Source organism: Sarcophilus harrisii, chromosome 6 (genome assembly GCF_902635505.1).
Source record: "Sarcophilus harrisii chromosome 6, mSarHar1.11, whole genome shotgun sequence".
In the NCBI taxonomy this organism is placed as follows: Eukaryota; Metazoa; Chordata; class Mammalia; order Dasyuromorphia; family Dasyuridae; genus Sarcophilus; species Sarcophilus harrisii.
The window spans coordinates 44,892,044-44,915,768 of NC_045431.1; the positions used below are offsets into that span (position 1 = coordinate 44,892,044).

At 32.3% G+C, this 23,725-nt stretch overlaps 1 protein-coding gene across 15 annotated transcripts in view; it reads left to right on the forward strand.

Annotated features, from left to right (window-relative positions):
• The window catches only part of ADGRL3 (adhesion G protein-coupled receptor L3), a 571,267-nt gene that overhangs the window by 527,722 nt on the left and 19,820 nt on the right, over positions 1-23,725 (forward strand). For all 15 annotated transcript variants that reach the window (XM_031942424.1, XM_031942418.1, XM_031942420.1 and 12 more), the window contains one exon: positions 9,842-9,938. In XM_031942424.1, coding sequence (XP_031798284.1) covers positions 9,842-9,938 — 97 coding nt within the window. The remainder of the gene's footprint in view (positions 1-9,841; positions 9,939-23,725) is intronic.

Here is a 23,725-nt window from a genome sequence, read left to right on the forward strand (position 1 = left end):
CTCACTGTCTTGGGGTTTGGAGGATAAAAAGACAAAAATGAAAGAGTCCTGTTCTCAGGAAGTCCTTTTTCTCCTGAAAAATACTGCACATATACAGAGATGTAAATTAAAAGTAATTTAAAAAGAGGCCCAGTCAAATGAAGAACTAAGGAAATTTTTGTAGAGGAGGCACCTGAACTGAGCCTTACAGAAAGATAAAAGATTCAGGGACTCAGAAATAAGGAAGGAGTTACATTCCAGGCACATGATTTGGCCTCCTAGATTTAATAAAAGATTTAGTTGTAAATGACTCTCTGAAAATATTAACTGTAAGTCAACTTCACCTCATACATGTTTGCCGTGTTGTCTGAACAGTCTGTCATTCCTGGTTGAGGTGGTTACTTTCATTTCAAAAACTAAAGAATTCATTTAAATAATTTTGAATATAATATACAGAAAAAAACAACAAAGAGACAAGATAGGGAGAAAGAGAAAGTAAGTTTCAGAGAATGACATCAATTTTCTCTTTAATTTCATTACTATATAGTGTTCTCTGAGGATCTCACCTACTGAATTATGATAGATAGAATAAATAGTTCTAATTTTCTAGAAACACATGATTTCTGATATATATATGAGATAAGCCATTCATTGTATTTTACACTTTTAAAGATATAACACGAAAGGTGTGCTCTTTTAAGAATACCCATGATGTGCCACTGTTTCATCTCTTTTTGTTTTACATTATTGTCACAATTTAAATTCTAAAAGAAATTTCCTTTTGGCAAAGTATTTCAATTAAGCAAAAAAAAACCCAGATATATTGAGCATTTCTAAACACATCTTCCTCATTTCACCGAGTCATTCAACCCCTGTCTGTGGGAGAGGAGGAAATAGCTTACACCATATCAAAGTCCTTTGGAGTTAAGAATGTTTGCTTCACTGCTCTGAATTTGGATTTCTCTTCCTGTTATTTACTTTTGCATTATTTTGGTTATTGTGTATATTGTTCTTTTGGTTCTCCACTCTGTATAAGTTCAAACAAATGAGAGTTAGCATGGTACAGTAAAAGGATGGCTAGTATGGAACTCGTGTCTCTCTTCACTCCCTGTTTGAGGTTAAGCTGGTCACTTATCCTCTCTGGTAGGTTCATTGTTCTTATCTACAAAATGAGGGAGTCAGACTAGATGGCCTCTTCTGGTTATAAATCTATGATCCCGTGATTCTATAAAATTTGGCTCTGAATTTCCTTTATTAATCATTTCTGTTATAATGGATTTTTATATGAACTTACTACAATTTTAACCTCTCCCCAATCAATAAAAATCCATTCCATTGTATTGATCATCCATGTCACCTTAATGTCCTTGATTCAAACCTGGTCCATATTAATAATTACTTAGAGCAAGTCCTTCAATTTCTTTTCTGAGTGAAAAGAATGAATTTCTTTCATAATGAGTATGGTCCATGTTCCAAAAATAATCATACTATTCAACATGTATTGATGAAACAGCTTCATTTTATTCAATAAGTCAAGAAAATAAGACTCTTCTCAACAACATATAATTTTTGACTACTTAAATAATGACTTAGGAGAATTTATTCACCTTTTTTTTTGTCTTTCAAGGGTCTATTCAATTGTACATTAGCCCTAATGCTGCCTTATGCAGAAAGAAATCTGTTATTTTTTTTAAATAACATACAAAAATAAATGAATTGTACTAGACATTCTTTAAAATCTCTTCTATCTCTAAAAGACTGTGATTCCTTAAGCACAGACCTCTGCCGTTATGAAATGAATTTATTTTTTCTTCATCTGAACTCTAAAAGAAATGTGAGATAGCTTTAGGAAGCTGTCTGTCTTAATAAATTACATGAAATTCCTAGTGAACTAAGAGAGTTTATCTTTAACTATCTTACTTCTAGGGAATGACTTAGGTAACAGGCAGAATACTAAAATTAGAAAGTACCAAAGAAATATGGCTTTTTACAGCTATCTGTCAAATAATGTTTTTTTAAATAAAAAAAAATTTGTGTCTATTACATCCACTTCATGATAATCCTCTCAAAGTAATATGGTCATTTAAAAATAAAATCCTTACTTGTGTTGCTCTACAGTTTTGTTTTTTATTTTTGTTTATGATATACATATTTTTATCCCACTTCTATGTATGCGTTGTGTCTCTCTTCTTAACAGATTGCACCAAAACTGGGTTTTCACTATAAAATTTTTCAAATCTTCTTAAAATATTAGTTTCTCATCAAAACAACAAAGGTAATGGAAAGTTTACAATAGTACTTTCATCAAAAAGCATTTGTGTTTTTTTTGGCAAATATACAAGAGTGGTTTGCCATTTTCTTCTCCAGCTTATTTTATAAATAATAACACAGAGCCAAGTGGAATTGTGTCTGAGGAGGGATTTCTCATGCTGATTCCAGTCTACTACACCATTTATCTACTCATTTTCATCTTCACAACTCCTCTAAAACAATTCTGTCCCAAATCACCAAAGATTCCTGAACTCTGAATTATCAAACTAGAATAGACCTTGGTGATTTGGTCATGCCCTTCCTTTGAAAGATAAGGGTATGGAGGACCAGTAAGGGTACATTTGTCTGAGGTTACATAACAGGGATCCTGAGACACAATCCAGGAAGCCTTTTTCTCTATTTTATTTTCCCATATTGAGTTCAATTGCTTCATAGCTTCATGAATTCAGCTTTATGAAGATGACTCCCAAGTATCTTTTCTCATCATTTAATTTCTGTTCCAGAATTCTAATCCTATATTTTCAATGTTCCACTAAAAATTTCCATGTGTATATTCTTCAACTATCTCAAAATGTTCAAAATAGAACTCGACAGGTTCCCCTCAAAGCTTATATCTCCTCTATGATTATTCATCATTTATAATATTAGCTGTTCACAGATTTCCTGTAGAATATTTAAGAATTAATTTTCTTTAGCTTTTAATTTCAGTATTTTAAAAATTCAGTTTTGAAATTCACAAACTATATTTTAACCTATTTTGAGTTTTTTAAACCATAAGCTTCTTTTTGTTTATTTTGTGGTACACACACACAATGTCTAGATTAATTTTTCTACTTGTCATAGAATGAGTCTAATGGAAAATTTTTTTATTTAGTTTTTCCATTCCCCTTATCATCCAATCTCAAAAACTGAAATTCATCTGTAATTCTTCCCTTTCCTTTAGCTTTTACAATTAGTTAGTTATTAGTTGCACTGTCAGAAGTAGCCATATCTCTATTATTCATTAACATTACTATTTTCATAACTTCTCTGTTATTACTATTATACTAGTCATCTTACTGACTTTCCTTCCTCCTCTCTCTCTTATGCAAGCTGTCCTTTATAGTATGGTCCATGTTATCTTCTTAATCCCTTGTTCTAATCTTTTCATTCCCTTAGTGAAAAACCTCTAGTGGTTCCCTGTTGTCTACAAAACAAAATTAAATTCCTTATTCTGGCATTCAACTACATACTCTTTTCTGTCAAAACTGAATGATTCACCATTCCCTTTTTTCATTCTGCTTTTTTATCCATGATAGAAATAGATTTTCTTCCCCAGTTCACCAGCTGAAATAATTTCCTTCCTTAAAATTCCATTCAAATAAGCAAATTCAGATAATATTGCATGAAGTCTTCTTCAATTCCTGGAACTAGAAAAATCTCTCATCATTTCCCTTGGAAATTCTCACACTGAGTCTTATAAAATTTTCTATTTATTTCCAACTCCACTCCATGTCCCCCTTTTAGTAGATTATAAGATCATTGAATGCCCAGGTAAGAGATTTATTTAATCTTTGTATCGTCAACACAAATAGCACAGGGCCTTAATAGATACTTCATAAATGTTTATAAAATTAAATAGATTAATTTTACTTTTCAAAATGTCCTTTCTTCTTTTAGGAAGAGTAATTAATCTCTTCTTTATTATACTGTGTAGCTTCAGAAACTTCCTTTATTTTCTACCTAGAATTTAAGCTATTCCAGATCAGTAGCTTTTTGAACTTTATTACCACTAGTGATGCTAATATATTTTTATAAAGTGAATAAAAGAACAGAAAATTTGCTGAAGTCCTTTGTGCCTGAAATTGTGTGAGACATAATAATGACACTAGAGGAGATGAATCATCTATCCAGAATTCACTGTATATTATGATTATACAGCAATTTATAGCCCTAATCAATCAAATACATGCATACCTCTTTTCTGTGCCTTTTTGTATAAGAGTCACACTTGCTAACTCGTGTCAATTTTGTGAATATTTTGTTTCTACCAGGATATGCTTTATTTTCCAGCAAATCACCCAAATAGGAACATCTAGGGATTAAAAAATAAAACAAAACCAAAAAACCCAATTTCTTTCTTTTTCCTATGGTCTTTTAACTGACCTTTTATATCTTTTAGTTCATTTTATAATTGAGGAAACAGGGCAAAAGAGGTTAAATGGCTTTCCCAAAGTCAAACATGTAATAACTGGCATAGGTAAAATTTGAACTTGGCTCTTAAGACTCTAAACTCAACATTTTTTATACTTTCCAACACTGAATCCCCAAGGCATTAAAGAGAATGATGAAAGCTGAGAAGAAAAAGAAAGCCGGCTTCTTTAATTCTTATTTTGTTTCTATTTTCTTTGACACAAAGAGTTGTCTTTGAACTGTCAAGGACAGAACAGGGCTTGATAGTCAAGAAAGGTAAAGAGACCATGAGATTTGTGATTTGATGATGAAAAATCATGGCTCTTAGTAGAAGTACCAGGATTTTTATAAAAGGGCAAATGTCTCTGTTTTCAGAAAAGAGAGTACAAAATGGAAAATACAGTCCAGGAAGCTTTGACTTAGTTTGCTGGCAAAATTCTACAAATGATTATTAAAGGTTTAGTTAGTGAATGTCTAAAAAGGAAATAGTGATCACAAAGAGCCAGCACGACTCCATCAAGAACAGGTCATGCCAGACTAATCTCATTTCCTTTTTTAATAGGGTTATTAGACTGGTAGAGCAGAGGAATACTATAGATATATTTTAACTAGATTTCAGCAAAGCATTTGGCAAAGCCTATTGTGCTATTCTTGTAGAACATATGGAAGGACATGACCTAGATGTTAGATGATAGTCTGAATAGGTAGGTTTGGAATTGGGAAATTGCTCAATATAAAGATTTGTCATTAATGGTTTGATGTCACTTTGGAAGTAGGGTCAAATTGTTTGTCTCAGACACTTGTGCTCTTATCACTTGTAGCAGTTACTCGAGTCAAGGCTTAGATGATGTACTCATCAAATTTGTAGATGCCCCAAAACTAAGAGGGATAGCTATCATAATAAATGATAGCCAGATACTAAAAAAAGATCTTGACAGGTTAGACTATTGGGGCAAATCTAAGATACAGGCTAGACTATTGGGACAAATCTAAGATGGGACTTATAGGGATAGAAATAACGTCAGATTTAAATTTGAAAAATCAACTTCACATAAGCAAAATGGAGATGGAGATGACTAGCTAGCCATTAATATAAAAAAAACTATCTGAGGATTTAATGGATTACAAGGACAAAGGGAGTTAACACTGAGTTAACAATGAATTAATGCTGTGATATGGCAGCCAAGAAATCTAATGAAATATTAAACCACTTTTAAAAAAAACATTGGTTCCAGGAGTGGAAAGGTGACAGTCTCATTACATTTGGCCCTTGTCTTATCCCATCTGAAGTGTTAAATTGTAAAGCATCATATTTTGGGAAGAAAATTGATTATCTAGATAGCATTGATAAGATAACACATAGAATGAGGAAGGACTCTTGAGTTTATACCGTTGGAAAATTGTAAGAGAAATAAGTCTATTTAACCTGAAGAAGAGAAGATTTAGGATAGAGTATAACTGGATTTTTCAGAATTTGAAGGTTTAGCATGAGAGAGAGGAATTAAACTTGCTCTCATTTCCAAAAGACAGAAATGGAAATAATAATTGTCAGTTTTAAAAGGCAAACTTATTTTTGATGAAAAGGAATATTTATTAATAATTAAAACTACACATAAGTATAATGACTACCTTGAGAAATAGTATGTTTTCTTTCAGGGACCATGGATTCATAGAATCAGAGATATAATGGACCTTAACCATTATCTAACTCAATCCCTTTAACTTTACAGATAAGGAAACTGAATCCTAGAAAAGTGATAAAGTGACATAAGTAGGAGAATCAGAATTTGAACTCCTGTCCTGATTCCAGATTCAGTGCCCTTTCCATTGTGCCATTATGCTTCAAATATCTTAAAAGCATAGCTGAATGATCATTTGATATTCTTGTTGTTTTATGGTTTAGACCAAATATTTTCTGAAGACACATCCAACTTATCCTATGATTCTGTGTGACAGTAGATCACTTAATAAGATAGAGGGGGAAACTTGTATTTTAAGACGTCAATGAATGAAGTAGCTTAGTTTTAAAAACGAAAGTCACATTAGTGGTAAGAGGGTAAAGTAGATTAGGACCTAGATACTGGAAGCTTTCTGGAATTTGAGAAAATGTGGGTCAATAATGGACAGCAACTTGGATAGAAAAAAAATATGGTATAAACATATTGCTTAGATTCCAAAAGAAGGGGTGTCACTAATGGAAGTAGTAAAGGAAAGATCTGGAATCATCAGGAGGAATTGAGTGGTATAGTTCATTAGATGTTAAGTTCAAGGAGTAGAAGAAAAGGAATGGCCAGCAACCTTCAGGTCAGGACTGAGTTTCATTTAAAATGAGGAAATGAATTCAAAATTAGTTTAAAAGTTTAAGAATGTAGATGGATGATGAAAATAGAACAGTTATTTCCAGAAACACAGTGTAAAACACTGAGAGATGAATGAAGCAGAGTAGGGAGTAGGGAGTAAATTATGAAATTTAAGGAGAATGTAGTAGAAGATTTTAGCTTGCTTAAAAAAGGCCTAATATACTTTCTGCTTCCATTCTCTCTCTACTCCAACACATTCTTCATACTTCTATAAAATTAATGTTTTTTGCTGTTTGCTTCTTCTCAGTTCAAAAATCTTTCATATATCTCCATTGTTCACTTAAGTAAAGTCACTAAAGTAAAGTACTTCTTTACCAAGCACACTCTCTGAGACTAACACAATCTGTCATGACTCTGTTTTTCTATCCTAATTACATATTGCTTAGGGAATCATGGAATATGAAAGGTAGAAGGGATCTCTCTTTAGCCCTTAGCTCTACATATATTGAGTCGCCCAAGCTTTGCTCTAAGACTTTTAGTGAGGGGGAACACATCCAAAAGCAGACTTTTCCACTTTGGCAGAGCTCTAATTTTGCGAGTTTTTCTTTACATCAAACCTAAACCTGCCCCTTTTCAATTTTTACTAATCATTGTTCTTAGTTTTTCCCAATGGGCTATGGAGAACAACTCTATTCCCTTATCTACATGACAGTACTACACAGTATGAAGTATAGCTATTTTGTACAACCTTAAGTCTTCTCCTGGCCAAACATTCCTAGTTCTTTCAACCTATCATTACATGGCATAATCTTAAACCTCTTTTCATCTTTCCCATTCTTCTCTGGACATTCTTCAGGATGTCGATAGACTTTCTAAAATATATCCTTTAGAATATTCCAAATGTGATCTGCTCAGGGCAAAGAAAAAATCACCTCCTTAGCCCTACTAATATAGCCTATAGGCTTAGTTAGATTTTAGATTAATTTAGCTGACATCCACGCATATTATTTCAGCCAAATTGTACTATTCTCTTTTCCTTTTACACCCACACTGTAGTTTTCTGTAACATCCTTCACAAAAACTTTACTTATTGAATTCCAAACTATCTTGTAAAGCCCATTTTAAATGTCACCTCCTACATGCAGCTCCTCTGCTTCCCTTCCTAACAATTTTCCACTCAAAATTTCCAGTTTATTTTGCAATTCTCCAAATAACTTTTGTATCATAATGTACTGGAGTCATTTGTGCTTATATCATATTTCCCTACAAGAGTACTAGTTTTGTACGGGTAAGGACTTAGATCTTTTCTAAATATTGTATCTCTCTTAGAGCTAATTAGAGGGATCTCTAGAAAGAAGAATTTAGATAATATTTTAATCCTTTTAAATTATTATTACTCTTTGACTTCTTAAAACAAGTCTTAAAATAGTAATAAAAAATGAAAAGCTAGATGGAACAGAAAGAAAATGTAATAATAATAATAAACTCTTTTCTTTTTGTTATCCAAAATTTATTATTTGAAACCCATCTCTGATACTTAACTCATCTTCAGACATGGGATCCCAGACAAAGACAGCAATAATACCTACTTTCTATAGTTCTGGCAGTTAATAGATTACTTTTAAGGATTATTGTTTGTATGTGATAGAAACTCTACCAAAAGAACTCATATTTCACTGGTGTCCCTAGTATCAACCGTCGTGTCCCATTCTCATTCCTCTTTGTTGTGTAGAGATAATTCTTTGTTCTCTCTCATAAGCCATTCCGTCAGAACAAAAAGTCCCAATAATTTCCTAAAAAGCTGGAAAGGTTTTGTGTATGAATACAGTGATGGGCTATATGTCTGTCATCTAAGGAATAACTGAATCAGATTGGGAAAGGTTTATCCCTAGATTAAGATATTATTATTATTATTTCCATTATCACATAGCAACTCTCAAAAATCTATTTTCTGAATTGTTTGGGAATTTAAAAAAAAGCCTTGCTAAAATATCTACATATACAAAATAAAAGACTCTTGAAATAATGGGAAAATGGATCAAAACTCCACTGAAATAATTGATAGTTTCATGCTTTTGCATTCTATGTGTTCCTATAAGCAAAAGAAAGTGATCACTGCAAGCTAATATGGAGTGATGATTAAAGTTCTAAAATGATAGACACATAATCCATTGTGTAATCCATAAGTGAAACTTTTCCAAATTAGTCAAAACTGCTGAAATTTATTTGATGAAAACATGGGTTTACTTTCTAGGCAGGTCTCTAGTAGATCTTTAGTGCTTCTTGAACAAAAACTATTCCAAACTTAAATGTGGTGTTGATACTGTGATCTTCCCAAGTTGATACTTCTATGAGTCAGGCAACTTTGGTTTTGGATTGTCCACACAAACAAAGGAATTTGAAAATTTTCTATGTTAAGCTCCCATATTTTCCAGTGGCACTATAGTAGAAAAGTAAAGTTGACTATATTTAATTTTTTTAAGGAAAATGAATTCAGAATAATGTAATATCCCCTAAAATTTCAGTTTATTTTTTAAAATGTCTTCTTGAAATGAAATTTCTTTTATTTAAAAAATAGAACAATTATTTAGCTGTTAGTTTTCAGCATTTTATAGCTTGAAGGGTACCAAAACTTGACATTCCATAGATTCACAAATGTGTGTATATAGCCACCAGATTTAAAAGTTTAATACTTTTCAAATAAAACAACCCCCTTAAAATTGTTCAGATATTTATAAAAAGTACTTTATTAGCTTGAACCTTCACCAAATTTAAAACATTTAACCTATTAAAAATCTTTAAAGAAATATTCACCATTTATTTGTCTTTAATTACTATATATTCAAGTACTTCATAGCTTTTGTCCCTTTCCTTTTTAATACATTCATGAGTATAGTAAAACTTCATGAGAAATCAATTTAAGTCATTTTTGGAATCAACTTTTGGAAGCAGCAAGTAAGTAAAATAGTGCTGAAAACATCTATTACAGCAAGACTTTAAAAAGAAAAGCTCTCAGCAACATAGGGTACACACAAAATTATATGTGTGGGGGAGAATTTTTGTGAGAAAATTCAGTGGCTGATTGGTTTGTTCCTTTTCCTCCCTTTTCCTGTTTCTAGAGCCGGATTCGAAGAATGTGGAATGACACAGTTCGAAAGCAGTCTGAGTCTTCCTTTATTACTGGAGATATAAACAGTTCAGCATCACTCAACAGAGGTAATTATAAACTATTTTTCATATTTATGACTTCTATGATTACTTTAAGGAGTCTTAAATTTATTGCTTTATTTTCAGCTTCTGCTGGACCTCATTCCCTGTGATAGGAATATTACAACAAAGTATAAAACCTGGCTGAGTGTAGCAGGGTGTTCCATTATTCATAAACCTGGATTTTTTTTTAACTTGAATTTTCAGAATATCTTTTCTGAAAGAAGTTAGGAAATAAGGAACTTCTTTCCATATAGTCAGCTGCTACTGCCATAAACTGGTGAGCTGTCAGGCCTCATTGCAAGCAATGAAAATGGGCAATTATGTGACTATAGAGTCTGCTAAGCATCATAGAGTTACACATTGTCCCAGGTATAAAGCAATTTCATACTCTTTCAGGGAGTTAAAAAAATACTGCATAATCTATACCTACAACAAAAGGGAGGAAAAGCATATCTAATCTTAATTTTTAGAATATATGGCCAACTAACAGGGAACCATGAGGATAACAGGAAAATCTGAATGTGTGCCTTGACCCTGAGTGCTTCTGGGTAAATTGTTCCATAGGCTCTACTTTATTTTGTTCTCAACAACTCAAATTGCCTTACTGTAATTTTAGCAAAGTTCTTAATTGATTTTTTTCCCCCTGGATTGAATTGAGCACAGTTAAACCATCTAGAGCATTATTATAGAGCATTATTATATCTATTGGAAATCAATAGTGCAGGAACCTCCAACATTCCAGATTCACTATTCTAAGAAAAAAATTTTGACTCAATTTTTACAAGAGCCAGGTTACTATTTAGTTTGAAAGAACAAGTCCTTATTTTGCCCAACATGGAAACGGAGCAACCACTCATGGATCTCATCCCACCATCAATTAGCAGGTTTTCCTTCTCCATATTTTCCTTGCTGGTTAGTTCATCTCTTTTTAGGCAGCTTGGTAGCTCTCTGCTCTTTAGAGAATACACAATGCTGCCAGTCTTAGTGTGAAAATCTAAACAACTTGGGCTACTTCAGCTCAAAACTTCTAAATTCAAGTAATCCATTAACCTCAGTCTCCTCAGTATCAGAGATTATAGGGATATGTTATACTTTTCCCAGCAAGGGTGAGTTCTGTGATTTTTTCCTAGATTCAGATCAAGCTAGATACATAACTTATTTTATCTTAAGTCATTTTCATATCATTTCTTTTAATATGTTACTTGTAGGATTTTCATTTAGGTAATGATGTGCTGATGAATGCAACAGTCAACATTTAGTGGGGGAGGTGTTAAACAGATGGGAATTTACCCTTCATTTGTTGCAATAGAGGAAAGCCATAATGTTGTTTTTTTTTTAATCGTATGCAGTGGTTAAGGTAAAAATGTTGAAAATGTAAGATTTAGGTGATTAAATTAATAAATCTTGGTTCATATAATAAGATATATTAAATATATTTTTCAAGAATCAAGACCCTATACCTAAAAGATAATGATCTTGGGTTTGTTTCATGAGGGACAGGGATTATTTCTTTTAAATATGTAGAATCTGCTTATCTAAGCACCTGCTCCAAAGCTGTTGTCATCTAATATTGCCTTAGCTTCAATTGATGAAAAACTGGCTTGTGCATAAGAGAATAGATTACTTCCTACATAGTAGAAGATGAGTTGATCATGAATATATCCGTGAGCACATGAATTATTCCCTTTGCAAGGACAGACTTTCATCTTTAAAATGATATAGTTAGAGTAGATGATCTCCAAGGGCCCATGCAGCCCTAAAATTCTATGATTTCATCATCTTTCTTTTTTCTTTAGCTAATCTCATTCATTGGAGAATTTATAGTGTTTTCTTTTAAAGAAAAAAATGGCTTTCTTATAAAGAAAACACTATAAATTCTCCAATGAATAAGATCTTAGGATTTTTCTTAAACAACCTTTTTTAAACATTTAAATATTTCTTTTTGTAAGAATGAAAATAGAGCATACAACCTTTATTTTCCTTATCATTTGATTCTTTATGTGGTATCTGTTATGATTTGTCTTATTTGTTAATAAATTATGTTTAAAATTAGTGAAATGTATAATCACAAAATTTGAGAGTTGGAAATAAGTTTATTGGTCAAACCCATGCATTCAAGCCTAGTGATCTATCCACTATACTGCCTAACTGTCCCTACTATAGCTTATCATTTTTCCTTATTAATCTTTGGCTCCTTGAACCAAACACTACTCCAGAAGAGGTCCAATACCTCTCTCATAATCTCGTAATCTTGGAAACTCTTCCTCTCTAAATATAGTTCAGTCACACTAGCTTTTTTCCATAGTGCATTGCTGACTCATAATTTCCTTGACATTACCTAAAACTCCTAGGTATTTTTCAGAATTGATATCTTACCACGCCTTCCTTAAGTCAATTCATTGTTCTAGTCTGTCAAGATCTATTTGGATCCCGTTAGCTCTCCCAGCTACGTCAGTCCTAGAATTGATGAGTATATCATCTCTGCCTTTATGCAAGTCTGATGAAAACATTGATAATTATCCCAGATTCATTCCACTTGAAAACTCATTCTGATTTCTTAATTCTGAGGAACCTCTTATTTCATATGTTACTACTTATTATTTTTCTTCAACTATAACTCATATACTCTCTTTTTCATTAGTTGAGTGATAAGCCATAATAATATTGATTTTTTTAGACCAATAACATTTTAACTTCCTGGTTTTGCAATCATTTATGTTATTGTTTTTTCCAACGACTAAGAAAAATCAATGCTTATATATTTCAGTGGATTTGTGATGTCATAAACAAAGTTGTATCTTCTAGGAGGTCTAAACTTTTCTGTCAATCCAGTTCCCTAGTTATCCCTGATGTTTGCCATATGTCTGATCATATGTGCTTTTTTCCTTCATATTTGTCTTTGGTGATGTTTTATATTGTTCTTCAGCAAAAACTTACTAATAAGTTGCAGACTACTCATGCTCACTACATACTTAACCAGTGTGTTTTGGAAAAACAAATGAAATTAGCAAAATGGACTTATTTCCCAGATTGCAAACTTTTGAATTAGCCTGCCTATATGTCTATCTGGCACATAAAATACAACAACAACAACAACAACAACAACAACAAAAAACACATCTTCCCAACATTTCATTACATAGCCTCTATTTCCTGAAAACAAAAACACACTCTTGCTATCTTTAGGGTCCATTAATTTTTTTTTTAAAAATCCCCTTTTTATTGACAGTATATTATTATAGACAGTAAATTATTTTCCTTTTTTCTCTTCCTAATTTTTCTGTTACTTTACTTTTTTTCACAATAACTCTCATGTTCTTGGGTTCGAGCATCTTCTCTAGCCTTATTTCATGTTAATCTTCAAATTATTTCAATGTTCTCAAATAGTTTCTTAGAGATTATCTTATTCTTTTCAAGAATTTCTTCTTAATCTGAGACTTTAGAGAGACACAAAGGCTATTTATAGAGTATACTTCATATCAAAACCCAGTCTCAAATAGTGGTGATATGTTATTTCTATGTTTCAAGTATAGCTTCTTGTATTATATTCTCCCAAAAGATTGAGTACCTCTTTCTCTGAGTGTTAACAATGATTTTTAGAATTCAGACATCTCTTATTTCTAAATTTAATGTATAATATGGAGATATAATAACTCAAATTTTTACTTCACCCCATATTTTTCTCACAATACTAATGAGTTAGATAGTATTGTTTCCATTTAATAGATGTGAAAATATATTTTTGTAGTCATGTTTCTCATAATGAAGGCTACAATCTACAAATTGATTAATTAACACATTGTTATCTCCAATCAGCATTTAAAGGCCCTAAATGTCTTTTGGGAAGTCCACTGGGAAAGCCACGAATATCCTAAAAGAAATAGCAAATAACCTAAATCTTCCTACTTAACCAAACCTTACTTGATGATAATACTGAAGAGTATAGTTAAAAAGTAATCCCTGGATTTGCATTTGTTAAGGAACACATGATCTTGATGATCAAGGTCATCATGTTAATGATCTTAACATTTATATGATACTTTTTTTTGGAGAAGAATGATAACAGCTAAGTTTATTCAATGTAATTGAAAGCTTTTTTAGGAGTTAGGAGGTAATCAACTATCAAAAAAACAATGGGATCTTAAATTTAACATATATTTCAATTAATATTGTGCCTGTAAAAACGTGGCTGTAGTGAATCATTTGCAAATGCTTGACTATTCCCTTCTCATTTTCATCAAAAATTCATGTGTGTGTGTGTGTGTATATGTGTATATATATATATATATATATATATCTCATTATCATCTGTATGAAATATTTATGCCAAAGTAAACATATCAGTAATTATTGATGTTCTCTTGATCAATTTCTTCAGGTAATATCATCTGTGTTTTCCCTTAAAAAAAAACAAAACAAAAAAAACGACTTCCCTTTCCCAAGATGTTATTAAAAAAAAAAGAAAAGAAAAGAAAAGAAAAGAAAAGAAAACCCTCAATGCTCTCAAAATTAAACCACCTCTGGCACAATTTTCCCTCATGGGGTATTTATCTGGTCTAAATATTCTTTCTGGCATTTTATCTTATTTGCCATTTCTAATTCATTGTATTATACATTAAGAACTGTGATAATAGTCAAAATATAACATATCCTCTATCAATAATACTGAAAGCAGATATTGATATAGAATCATTGACAAGCTTGCTTCATTTTCCATTCGTTTGTTGGCTTCCTAACAGTTTAATCTGTTAATGCTCTTGAGCTAATGCATCTCATTTGAGTCTCAAGATGTTCAATCCAAAGGCATCTCATAGGCTGGATACAGTCCTGGGTCTGAAATTAGGAAGATTTATCTTCTTGTGTTCAGCTGTGGGCAAACTACTTAATCTTGTTTGCCTCAGTTTCCTTATCTCAGAAATGAGCTGGAGAAGAAAATGGCAACCATTCCAGTATGTTTGCCAAGAAACCCCCAACAAAACGTTGAACACAACTGAAAAATGACTGAATAACAACAACAACAACAAAAAAGCAGTTTTCTGCTTGATTCCTACAACTTTGACTTTTTGTTGTTATTGTTAACAAATAAGTTTGCATTCTGAAACAGTGCTTTCTTTGGCTGCCATGTCTTTGCTTGGCAAGGGCAATAACTGTTTGCTTATTTGATAGTTTTATTGTTTTCTAGACTTCTTTGATAATTTCAATAAAGTTCTTGGGGGGAGGGGGGAATTGTGGTAATCAAATTTAATATCTCCCATTATCTACTTTTTCTTCATTGGATACTTTTAAATTAAATTGAAGCTTTTAAAGTCATTCTGAAAGTCTTATATTTATTCTTCTGATTTGATATTAATATTGACTCTAGTCTCTAGATATTGGTCTAATCACAACAAACAATTGAGTTTAATAAGATTTTCCGATAAGTAGCCAATTGCTTCTTATCATTATGTAGTCAGTGTAGTTTTCTATGGTGTTTTTTGGTGCTCGTCTTATTCTAATTCTACTTCTCCTCTGGAAGAAAAAAAATCTGATCTTTATTTGTGGATGAAAGTATTAACTTTGATGTCTTTCATTTATCATACCTGAATCATATTTTTCAATTTTTGATATTTTTTCCTCTGCCCACCTTCACCTTGAAGTAAGCAAGTATCACAGAATGTTGGCTTGGCTTACAGTGTATTGTCAGGTTCTTTCTGGAATATTTTTACTTCCTCACACTTTATGGCAAATACTGGCCCATATCCTACAGTTGTATGCATTTTTTTTTTCTGGTTTCATTTATAGTAAAAATATTACTGTTGATGTGATTCATATCTTATTGTTTTTCAACTCATTACTCATTGAACAAAGGACTTATTTAGAGTATCTGTATTTAATATTTATACTCCAAAAATAATTATTCTTTGTAGCAGCTTACCTATTTTTCTTTTACCCTACCAAATTTATTTCCAAAACCCAAAGGCATGGATTGCCATTGCCAAAAAATTGAAATATTCTTATGAATTTCCAGGTTACTTCTGGTGATTAATATTTCCATATTTAACTAGAATAAACATCGAACTGTTATTCAGTCTTTGCTCCAGTCATGCTTGAACTTCTTCCAGGTTGGTAGATCCTTCCAGAGCTTATGTTCAACGGGCAGAACCTATGTGAACCTAGCATTAGCCTGTGCCATAAAGAGGTATGGATTAGAACTGTTTCAAATTGATTGACATGAAGAGAGAAATAAGATAGACTGCCCATAAATAGCTTACACTATCAACAGCAAAAAAAATGTGATCTCATTTATTTATAATTCCCAAAACTTTGTCTTCTAGTTGCTTCACCAATACTCCTTATATATTTCTATATAAAGGTAATTACAAAAAAAAAAAAAAAAAAAAATCTGAGGAAGCCAACTGAATGCTAAGTGAGCAGAGTGAATATAAATCTTTATTACTTTAATCTAAGAGGATAATACCTTCTGGGCTAAAATAGAGAAAAGGACTAATCAAATAGACTTGTCTCCTCTGAATTAAAAACTAAATGCAAAATGGATTCCCCTTTCTATCTTTTGCTTTCTTGATCTAAAAACAGATTTGCTTTGTCAGAATTAAAGGTAATTTCATTTACTCTCCCTCCTTTAGAAATTAATGTAAACACTATCTTTCCAATCCTTCCAATGTCCTCTCCTACCTTTTAGAAATCTTTGGAAATACTAGTTTAACTAGAAAGCCCTGCTAAATAACCAGTTTTGGAGCAGAGCAGTGATGTGACTCCAATCCATTTTAAGCTTGTGTCTTGTCAGAGCAGTATTGTCTTTCAGAGACTGCTAGATCACTGGGCCAAAAGAAACTTCACAATAAATCACCTGCCATCTCATTAATATTCAGACTCCTAAACACATTTTGTTTTTATGTTTTCATAGGAAATGCAAATGAAAAAATGTCAATGGTAGGTGATGGTTATTGATGGCTTATATAAATATATGCTCCCAGGGAGAGGCACTCATTCACTGAACTTCATTATTGTCTGTAAATATACTTTGGTGTAAATGCATAAAATATACCATACTACCCATAAGTGTTGCCACTCTAAATGATTATAGAATTGTCATTTGTAAATATTAAACATATCTTTATAATAAATTTGTATGTCTGTGATATATGCAAAGAGAAACAGTTAATGATGTACATGTGTGCTTGTGCATATTTAGCAAATAAAATAGCCTATAAAAATGCTGTTCAGTATCAACAATGAACAGTAGGACCATATTATCTCAAGTATGTTAAGCATTCTATGATGCATACAAAAATTGGTTTCCCTTTATTATTGTGGATTGGTTTTATATCAAGTATTTATCACCACTTCCTTTTCCTGATGTACAAATGTGGTAACAATTTCCATTCTTTGAATAATGCATTCACAATATTAAAATGTTGTTTCTATGCATTATTATTCCATATTCTTCAATAATAAACCAAGAACATTAAATGCTGGTTTAAATGGTGAAACTGAACAAGGATTATTAGGTCTCCATTCGAAACCCAAATCAAACTAAGCCATTTTGCGAAAGGGTTCTCTATTCAGATTGAAAAGGAAAGGAGGAAGAGATAGGAGAGGGTAAAGAGACAAACAAATGAAAAAAAAAGGAAGGAAAAGGATGATCTTCAGCTATATTTTTCAATCTGTAAGAGTGTGTTCTCTATAATCCAATGAATACTGGAAATAGAGGGTTGCTTTTTTAAAATGTTACTAATTTATCTTGCATCTTGTGGATGATTACTTTTAATCATCCACACGAGGGAAGGAGGGAGGGAGGGAGGGAGGGAGAGAGAGAGAGAGAGAGAGAGAGAGATTGATTGATTTTACAGGAGATGACTTTCACTTTTGATGTTTAAGAAAAATTCTCCATTTGACTAAATTGAGAAAAAGTGAATGGGAATAATTTTTGTCAAGTTTTGAGAAATAATTTAGAACCTGATTGTGCAGTACTTTGAATACGAGGATTGGGAACTTATACTTTAATTAGTAGTCATTTCAGAAGCCTGAAGTAGTTTACCTAGAGGAATGAGTTTTGGAAGAATACCTTGTGTTATGGTGGAAAGGACGGATTCAAAGATATTGTAAGAAGACTTATTAGATAACCATTGCAATAGAAGAAGAAAGAAAAGTGCTTGACTAAGGGTGATTGTAGTAAGTATTGAGAGGAATAGGTGCAAAATATATTGTGGAGGTAGAAATAAAATTTTCTAATCTATTTTATGTCAGATGAAGAAGGGAGGAGTCAGAAGAGCCTCTGAATAAAAATGAGAATGTAGGGGGAAGGAGACCATTTTGTTAGGAAAAATAATGACCACATCAGTTTAAATAGAAATTTTGCCAATTATTATAATTAGATATACATCTGAAATACAAAATATTTCATCTATTGCTATATAATTATTTATCCTAAAGCAGAGAGCCAACTGGAGTTGCTCTACCTTTAAAACAATTTCTCTTTTGAAGAGGTGTGAAAGGTCATGGAGAAATCAAAGAAAATTTTTAGTCTGCCTTCTTGTTGGTCCTGTGACTCAGAAAATCACAAGTTGAATCTAATGATATGTAGTCTGATATGCCAAGAAATGACAAGGGAAAATAACCAAAGACAGGAAGGGAGGAACCCATCAGAGATGAATTGGAAAATAGTTGGGATAAACTGTAAGACAGTTTAAAGAATGAACTATAATATGCAAAGTCAGAAGGTATTGATGCGGTTAGTAGCAGTGCAGAGAGTTGTGGGGATCCCTTCTTTGGTCGGAGAAAGGTCCAATGTGAAAGAATTCACAAACCCAAAAAGTCTGGCTGGCAAAAGGGAAGTTTATTGTTGGCTGAGAAGCCAGCTTTATTAGGAAGACTGACTTCAGTTGCAAGAGGTCCTACAGAGAAATAACAAGAGGTTATCACTGAGAAGAAGGTCTCTTCACAGTGGGCAAGAGTCCTTAGCAGCTATGCCAAGAGGAGAAGTCCCTTGGCAAAGCATACTACTTCAACTTCTGCAAAAATATGAGTTTAAAATTGTCTTTTTATATGAAATCTGAGACTGGGGTTTCAATTGAATGAGATTCCTTCAATGTTGTCACTGCCCCCAGGCCTAGATTTCCAGTTGAAGAAGACTACTTAAGTTTGAGCTAAGTAGGGAGTGGTCCTGGGCTAATCTTAATGAAACCACTTACACTGCCCTGAAGGGTGGGTCCCTGTCAGGAGAGTTTCAGCGTTTATCCCAAAAGTCAAGGAGGACAGTTTCAGGATTCACCCCTGTCAGTATGACTGCTCTAATTTTGCCTACTTAAATCCCAAATTGGAGTTTTCTTTGTATCTTGGTCTAAATATTGTGTTTGTATATATAGGCAGGCTAAACAGATGTGTGTGTATGTGTAAATATATGCATATGTATATAGTGATATATATGCAATTCATATGTATATTCCACTATCAATGTTTAAATATTAAGCTAAAACTTGAGATTAGTTAAATGTCAAGATAAATAAATCTTTTCAGACATAAAAGTTTGAATTAAGCTGTCAGAGTTTATGATGTTCACAAAACTCAGTGAAGAAACTAAAAAGTTCTTCAGATACATTCCTTTTGTAATAAAGAAAATGTTCTTTTTAAAAAAGATGATTAGAGCTTCAAGTTTTTGTGGCAATTGCTTTAAACAGCAACCATTAAAATATTGACTTGTAAACATTGATGATATATGACTCTGAAATTATCCCCAATAATTCGAATATATATTAGATGATCTCAGGATAAACATTTGTGTCCTTTAAATGCCTTTGGTTTCTCAGAGGAACTGTGGCTTCCTAATATATTAGTTTCAATTGGAGTTGGGTTTCTTTCTACTACATTCTAGTAGAAACTACTCTCCAAAGTCACCAATTCAATTAAACCCAACAAACCATATTTAAATACCTACAAGATAAGAGAGAAATTGGGGTGGGGGAAAGTTCTTGCCCTGAATTAGGAAGATGTAGCTTCAGATTTGATGTCCAAGGTCAAAGTACTTCTCTAAGCAAAATGGAAATCACACCTGGAGAATTTATTTGAGAGTATATAGAAGGACTCAAAGATATGTTCATATAGATATATATATGTGTGTGTGTGTGTGTGTGTATTGCTTTTAAACATTAAAGTGCTGTCATATGAATACTTTAAGTACCATAAGTCAGATAGTAGTATAAATTAAAATGAAGTTATTTCTGGAAGATTGAAAACTGAGGAGATTTGCAGTTATTATCATAGAAATGATACCCAAGTTGAGTCTTGAGGTGTATTCCTAATTATAAAATACATCATTCTTATTTTTTCCCTGATTTTCTTTGACCTCTTGGCAGAATGCAACACACTGTGAACTTCTCATCTTTTGTCATATTCTAATCCAGAGGTTCTTGACCTTGGATCTGTGGATTTTTCTTAATATTTTAATAACATTTCAATATAAATGGTTTTCCTTATAATGCTATATATTTTATGAATTGAAAGATTTTCATCAGACTGCCAAATGGATATATAACACAGTGAAGTTTAAAAATCTCAGATAACCAATTTCTTTTATGTCTCCTTAGCCAGATCTTCTCTTCTAAAAGCTCAGTACTTCTCTTCCTCTCTTGCTTTTTTGTATTCTCTCATCACTCTCAACCACTATTGTGTTTTAAATCATTCCCTTTCTGAGCCCATCATCTCCCCAGACCTATTATCACATTCTTTAAGGTCTTATCTTCACCTAGAAGTATAAATAACACTTAATACTGAACATATTCAGAATTAAACCCATTATCTTTCCCAAAAACTTTGCCTTTTCACTTAACTTCTATAATTCTGTTGATTGTATCATGCTCTTAATCACCCAAACTCAAAACTTTATCCAATCACTTGTCAAATCCTCTGGATTTAACTTCTATTTTTTTCTGTTTTCTACACCTAGTGCAGGTATTCATTACTTCCAAACACTTGAATTAGCCTCTGATTTCCTTGACTCCAAAATAACCCTTACATCAAGAGCAAAGTAATTTTATTCATACATAGGTTTCATCACACCAATTCTTTGTCCCAACCATTAAAACTTCTGCATTGTATTCCAAATAAAACAAATTTCTGTAGCATTACAAGAACCCAGGAACCTGACCCTGACTTTTCAAGTTTTATTTCATGCTATATCCCACCACATCATGTGTTCTATAATTCCTGTCAAAATAGAATTGAGTACCAGATCTTTTTCCTCATTCTTTTGCCAACTCTCTTTCCTTTGCAAACATAACTAGATATACTTGGTATAACTTTTCATAAATTTTCAAATCCTTTCTTGTAAATCTAGTTCAAAAGCCATCTACTCCATGTTTTGTTTTGTTTCCCCTCCTAATTCCACCTTGATACTTTCCTCATTCCAACCCTAAAAGTGATATTTCTTTCTCCAACTCTCTTATAACACTTTTTTTTTTTTTTGGATTGCTCCTAGGAATTTGTAATAATATGACATAAATATGTATTTTCCCAATACTAGATATAAGCCCTCTATAGACAAGTGTATCTTATTTTATTCTCAAATATCAAATGCTTTTTAAAAATTAATTAATTTTTTAACACACATTGCTTTATGAATCATGTTGGGAGAGAAAAATAAGAGCAAAAGGAAAAAATGATGAGAGAAAAAAAAAACAGAAAAGAAGTGAACATAGCATGTATTGATTTACTTCCATTCTCCTTAGTTCTTTTTCTGGATGCAGATGGCATTTTCTGACCAAAGTCTATTGGGATTGCTTTGGACCACTGAACCACTGAGAATTACCAAGTCTTTCATAGTTGATCGTTGCACATTCTTGCTGTTATTGTGTACCATGTATTCCTGCTTCTTCTTGTTTTACTCAACATCAGTTCATGTAAATCTTTCTAGGCCTTTATAAAGTCAGCTTGTTCATCATTTTTTAATAGAACAATAATATTCCATTACCTTCGTATACCACAACTTTTTCATTCATTCCCCAATTGATAAGCATCTACTCAGTTTCCAGTTCTTTGCCAGCACAAAAAGAGGTGCTACAAACATTTTTGCACATGTGGGTCCTTCTCCCTCCTTTATGATTTCCTTGGGACACAGACCCAATAATGGCATTGCTGGGTCAAAGGGTATGCACAGTTTTATAGTCCTTTGGGCATAGTTCTAGATGCTCTCCAGAATGATTGGATTATTTGACAACACCAACAGTGTATTAGTGTTCCAATTTTCCCACATCCCCTCCAACATTTATTTTTTTCTTGTTATTAGCTAATCTCAGAGGTGTGAAGTGGTATCTCAGAATTGTTTTAATTTGCAAGCCTTTAATCAATAGTAATTTAGAGCATTTTTTCATATACCTATAGATAACTTTAATTTCATCATGTGAAAAATGTCTGCTCATATCCTTTGACCATTTACCAAATGGAACATCAAACAGTCTTAACATATATAAATTGAATTTAACTGAATGAGACCAAAAATCAGTTTGGCCACAGACTACAGCAATAATCCTAGATAATTCTCAAAAATGCATTCTCTTGTTCCAAGAAGGTAGAACTATTATTAAAAGTTACACACCATGTACTACATACATGAATGAAGGGTCAGTGTATGATGATAGGTACATAATTAAAACACAAGAAAGAAGTTCCCTTGAGATGTCAGGTTGAATTTTATAGATAAGTGTACAGATCAAAGAATTTTTTAAAAAATAGAATTCCTACTACATTTGGAAGGGTATTAAATATGTTCTAAATAAATAAATTATTTAAAATATCTTGTATTTATATGGATCTTCAAAGTTTGTAAAGTGCACATGTAAAGTTACACACATACACACATATTATTTGATCCTCATGACAATGCTGAGAGGTATTATTATACCCATTTTACAATTGAGGAAACTAGGCTGAAAGAATTAAAATGGTTTTCCCAAGGTCACACAGCTACTAAGGACACAATCGAAAAATAATTGAGTAACAATACATGTTGACTGTGTTGTGTAACAGAGCTGAAATCCTAAGTACTCTTAGAAAATGTCTAAGATTATAAATTGCAAAAAAAGTATTACCCTATATTACTTCAGGAAATTTCATCTGAGTTACCCATAACAATGAAATCACAAGTCCTACCTGTAATAGGAAGGATTAATGAAGCTCAGTAACAGAATCTCATTAACAAATAAGTCCCCTTTGAGACTTTATAATTACATTAATTGTATGAGTAAATAGAATGGAAATTTTTTCGAATTATATTTTCTCAGATGTTTTGAGTCCTTTCCAGAAACATAGCACAAGAAAGAACTAAGAGTCTGTTTAGTTTACTAATGACAAACATTCTTTTTTGGTTGTGATGACTACTTTCCTGTCAGATGAGTCTTTTCAAAAACTCAAGTTGAACTCTAGACTCATATGCGCATATGTGTATTGCATATGTGGTAATTGTCTACTGGTATGTTTTGAAAATAGGAAGGCAAATAATTTAAACATTGTAGCTGGTACCTACCTGCTGACCTACTGCTCAGTTTTCCCACGGAAGTCTACCACTTCTCTCTTCTATTTCCTCCCATTGTCTAGCACTTTAAATATTTACTGTTATCCAGGGACCATACCTGTATCTCCCAACCAATCATTCTCAGTAATTTTTGGTGAAGCTTCCAGGCCTGACTTCTATAAAGTTGTTTTTGTTTTATTTTTCCCACATAATTTGTTATTATTCCCCCTTCACTTTTCCAGAAACAGATTTTTCATTCCTTTATTCCTTTTTTAATAGTCTTTTTTCC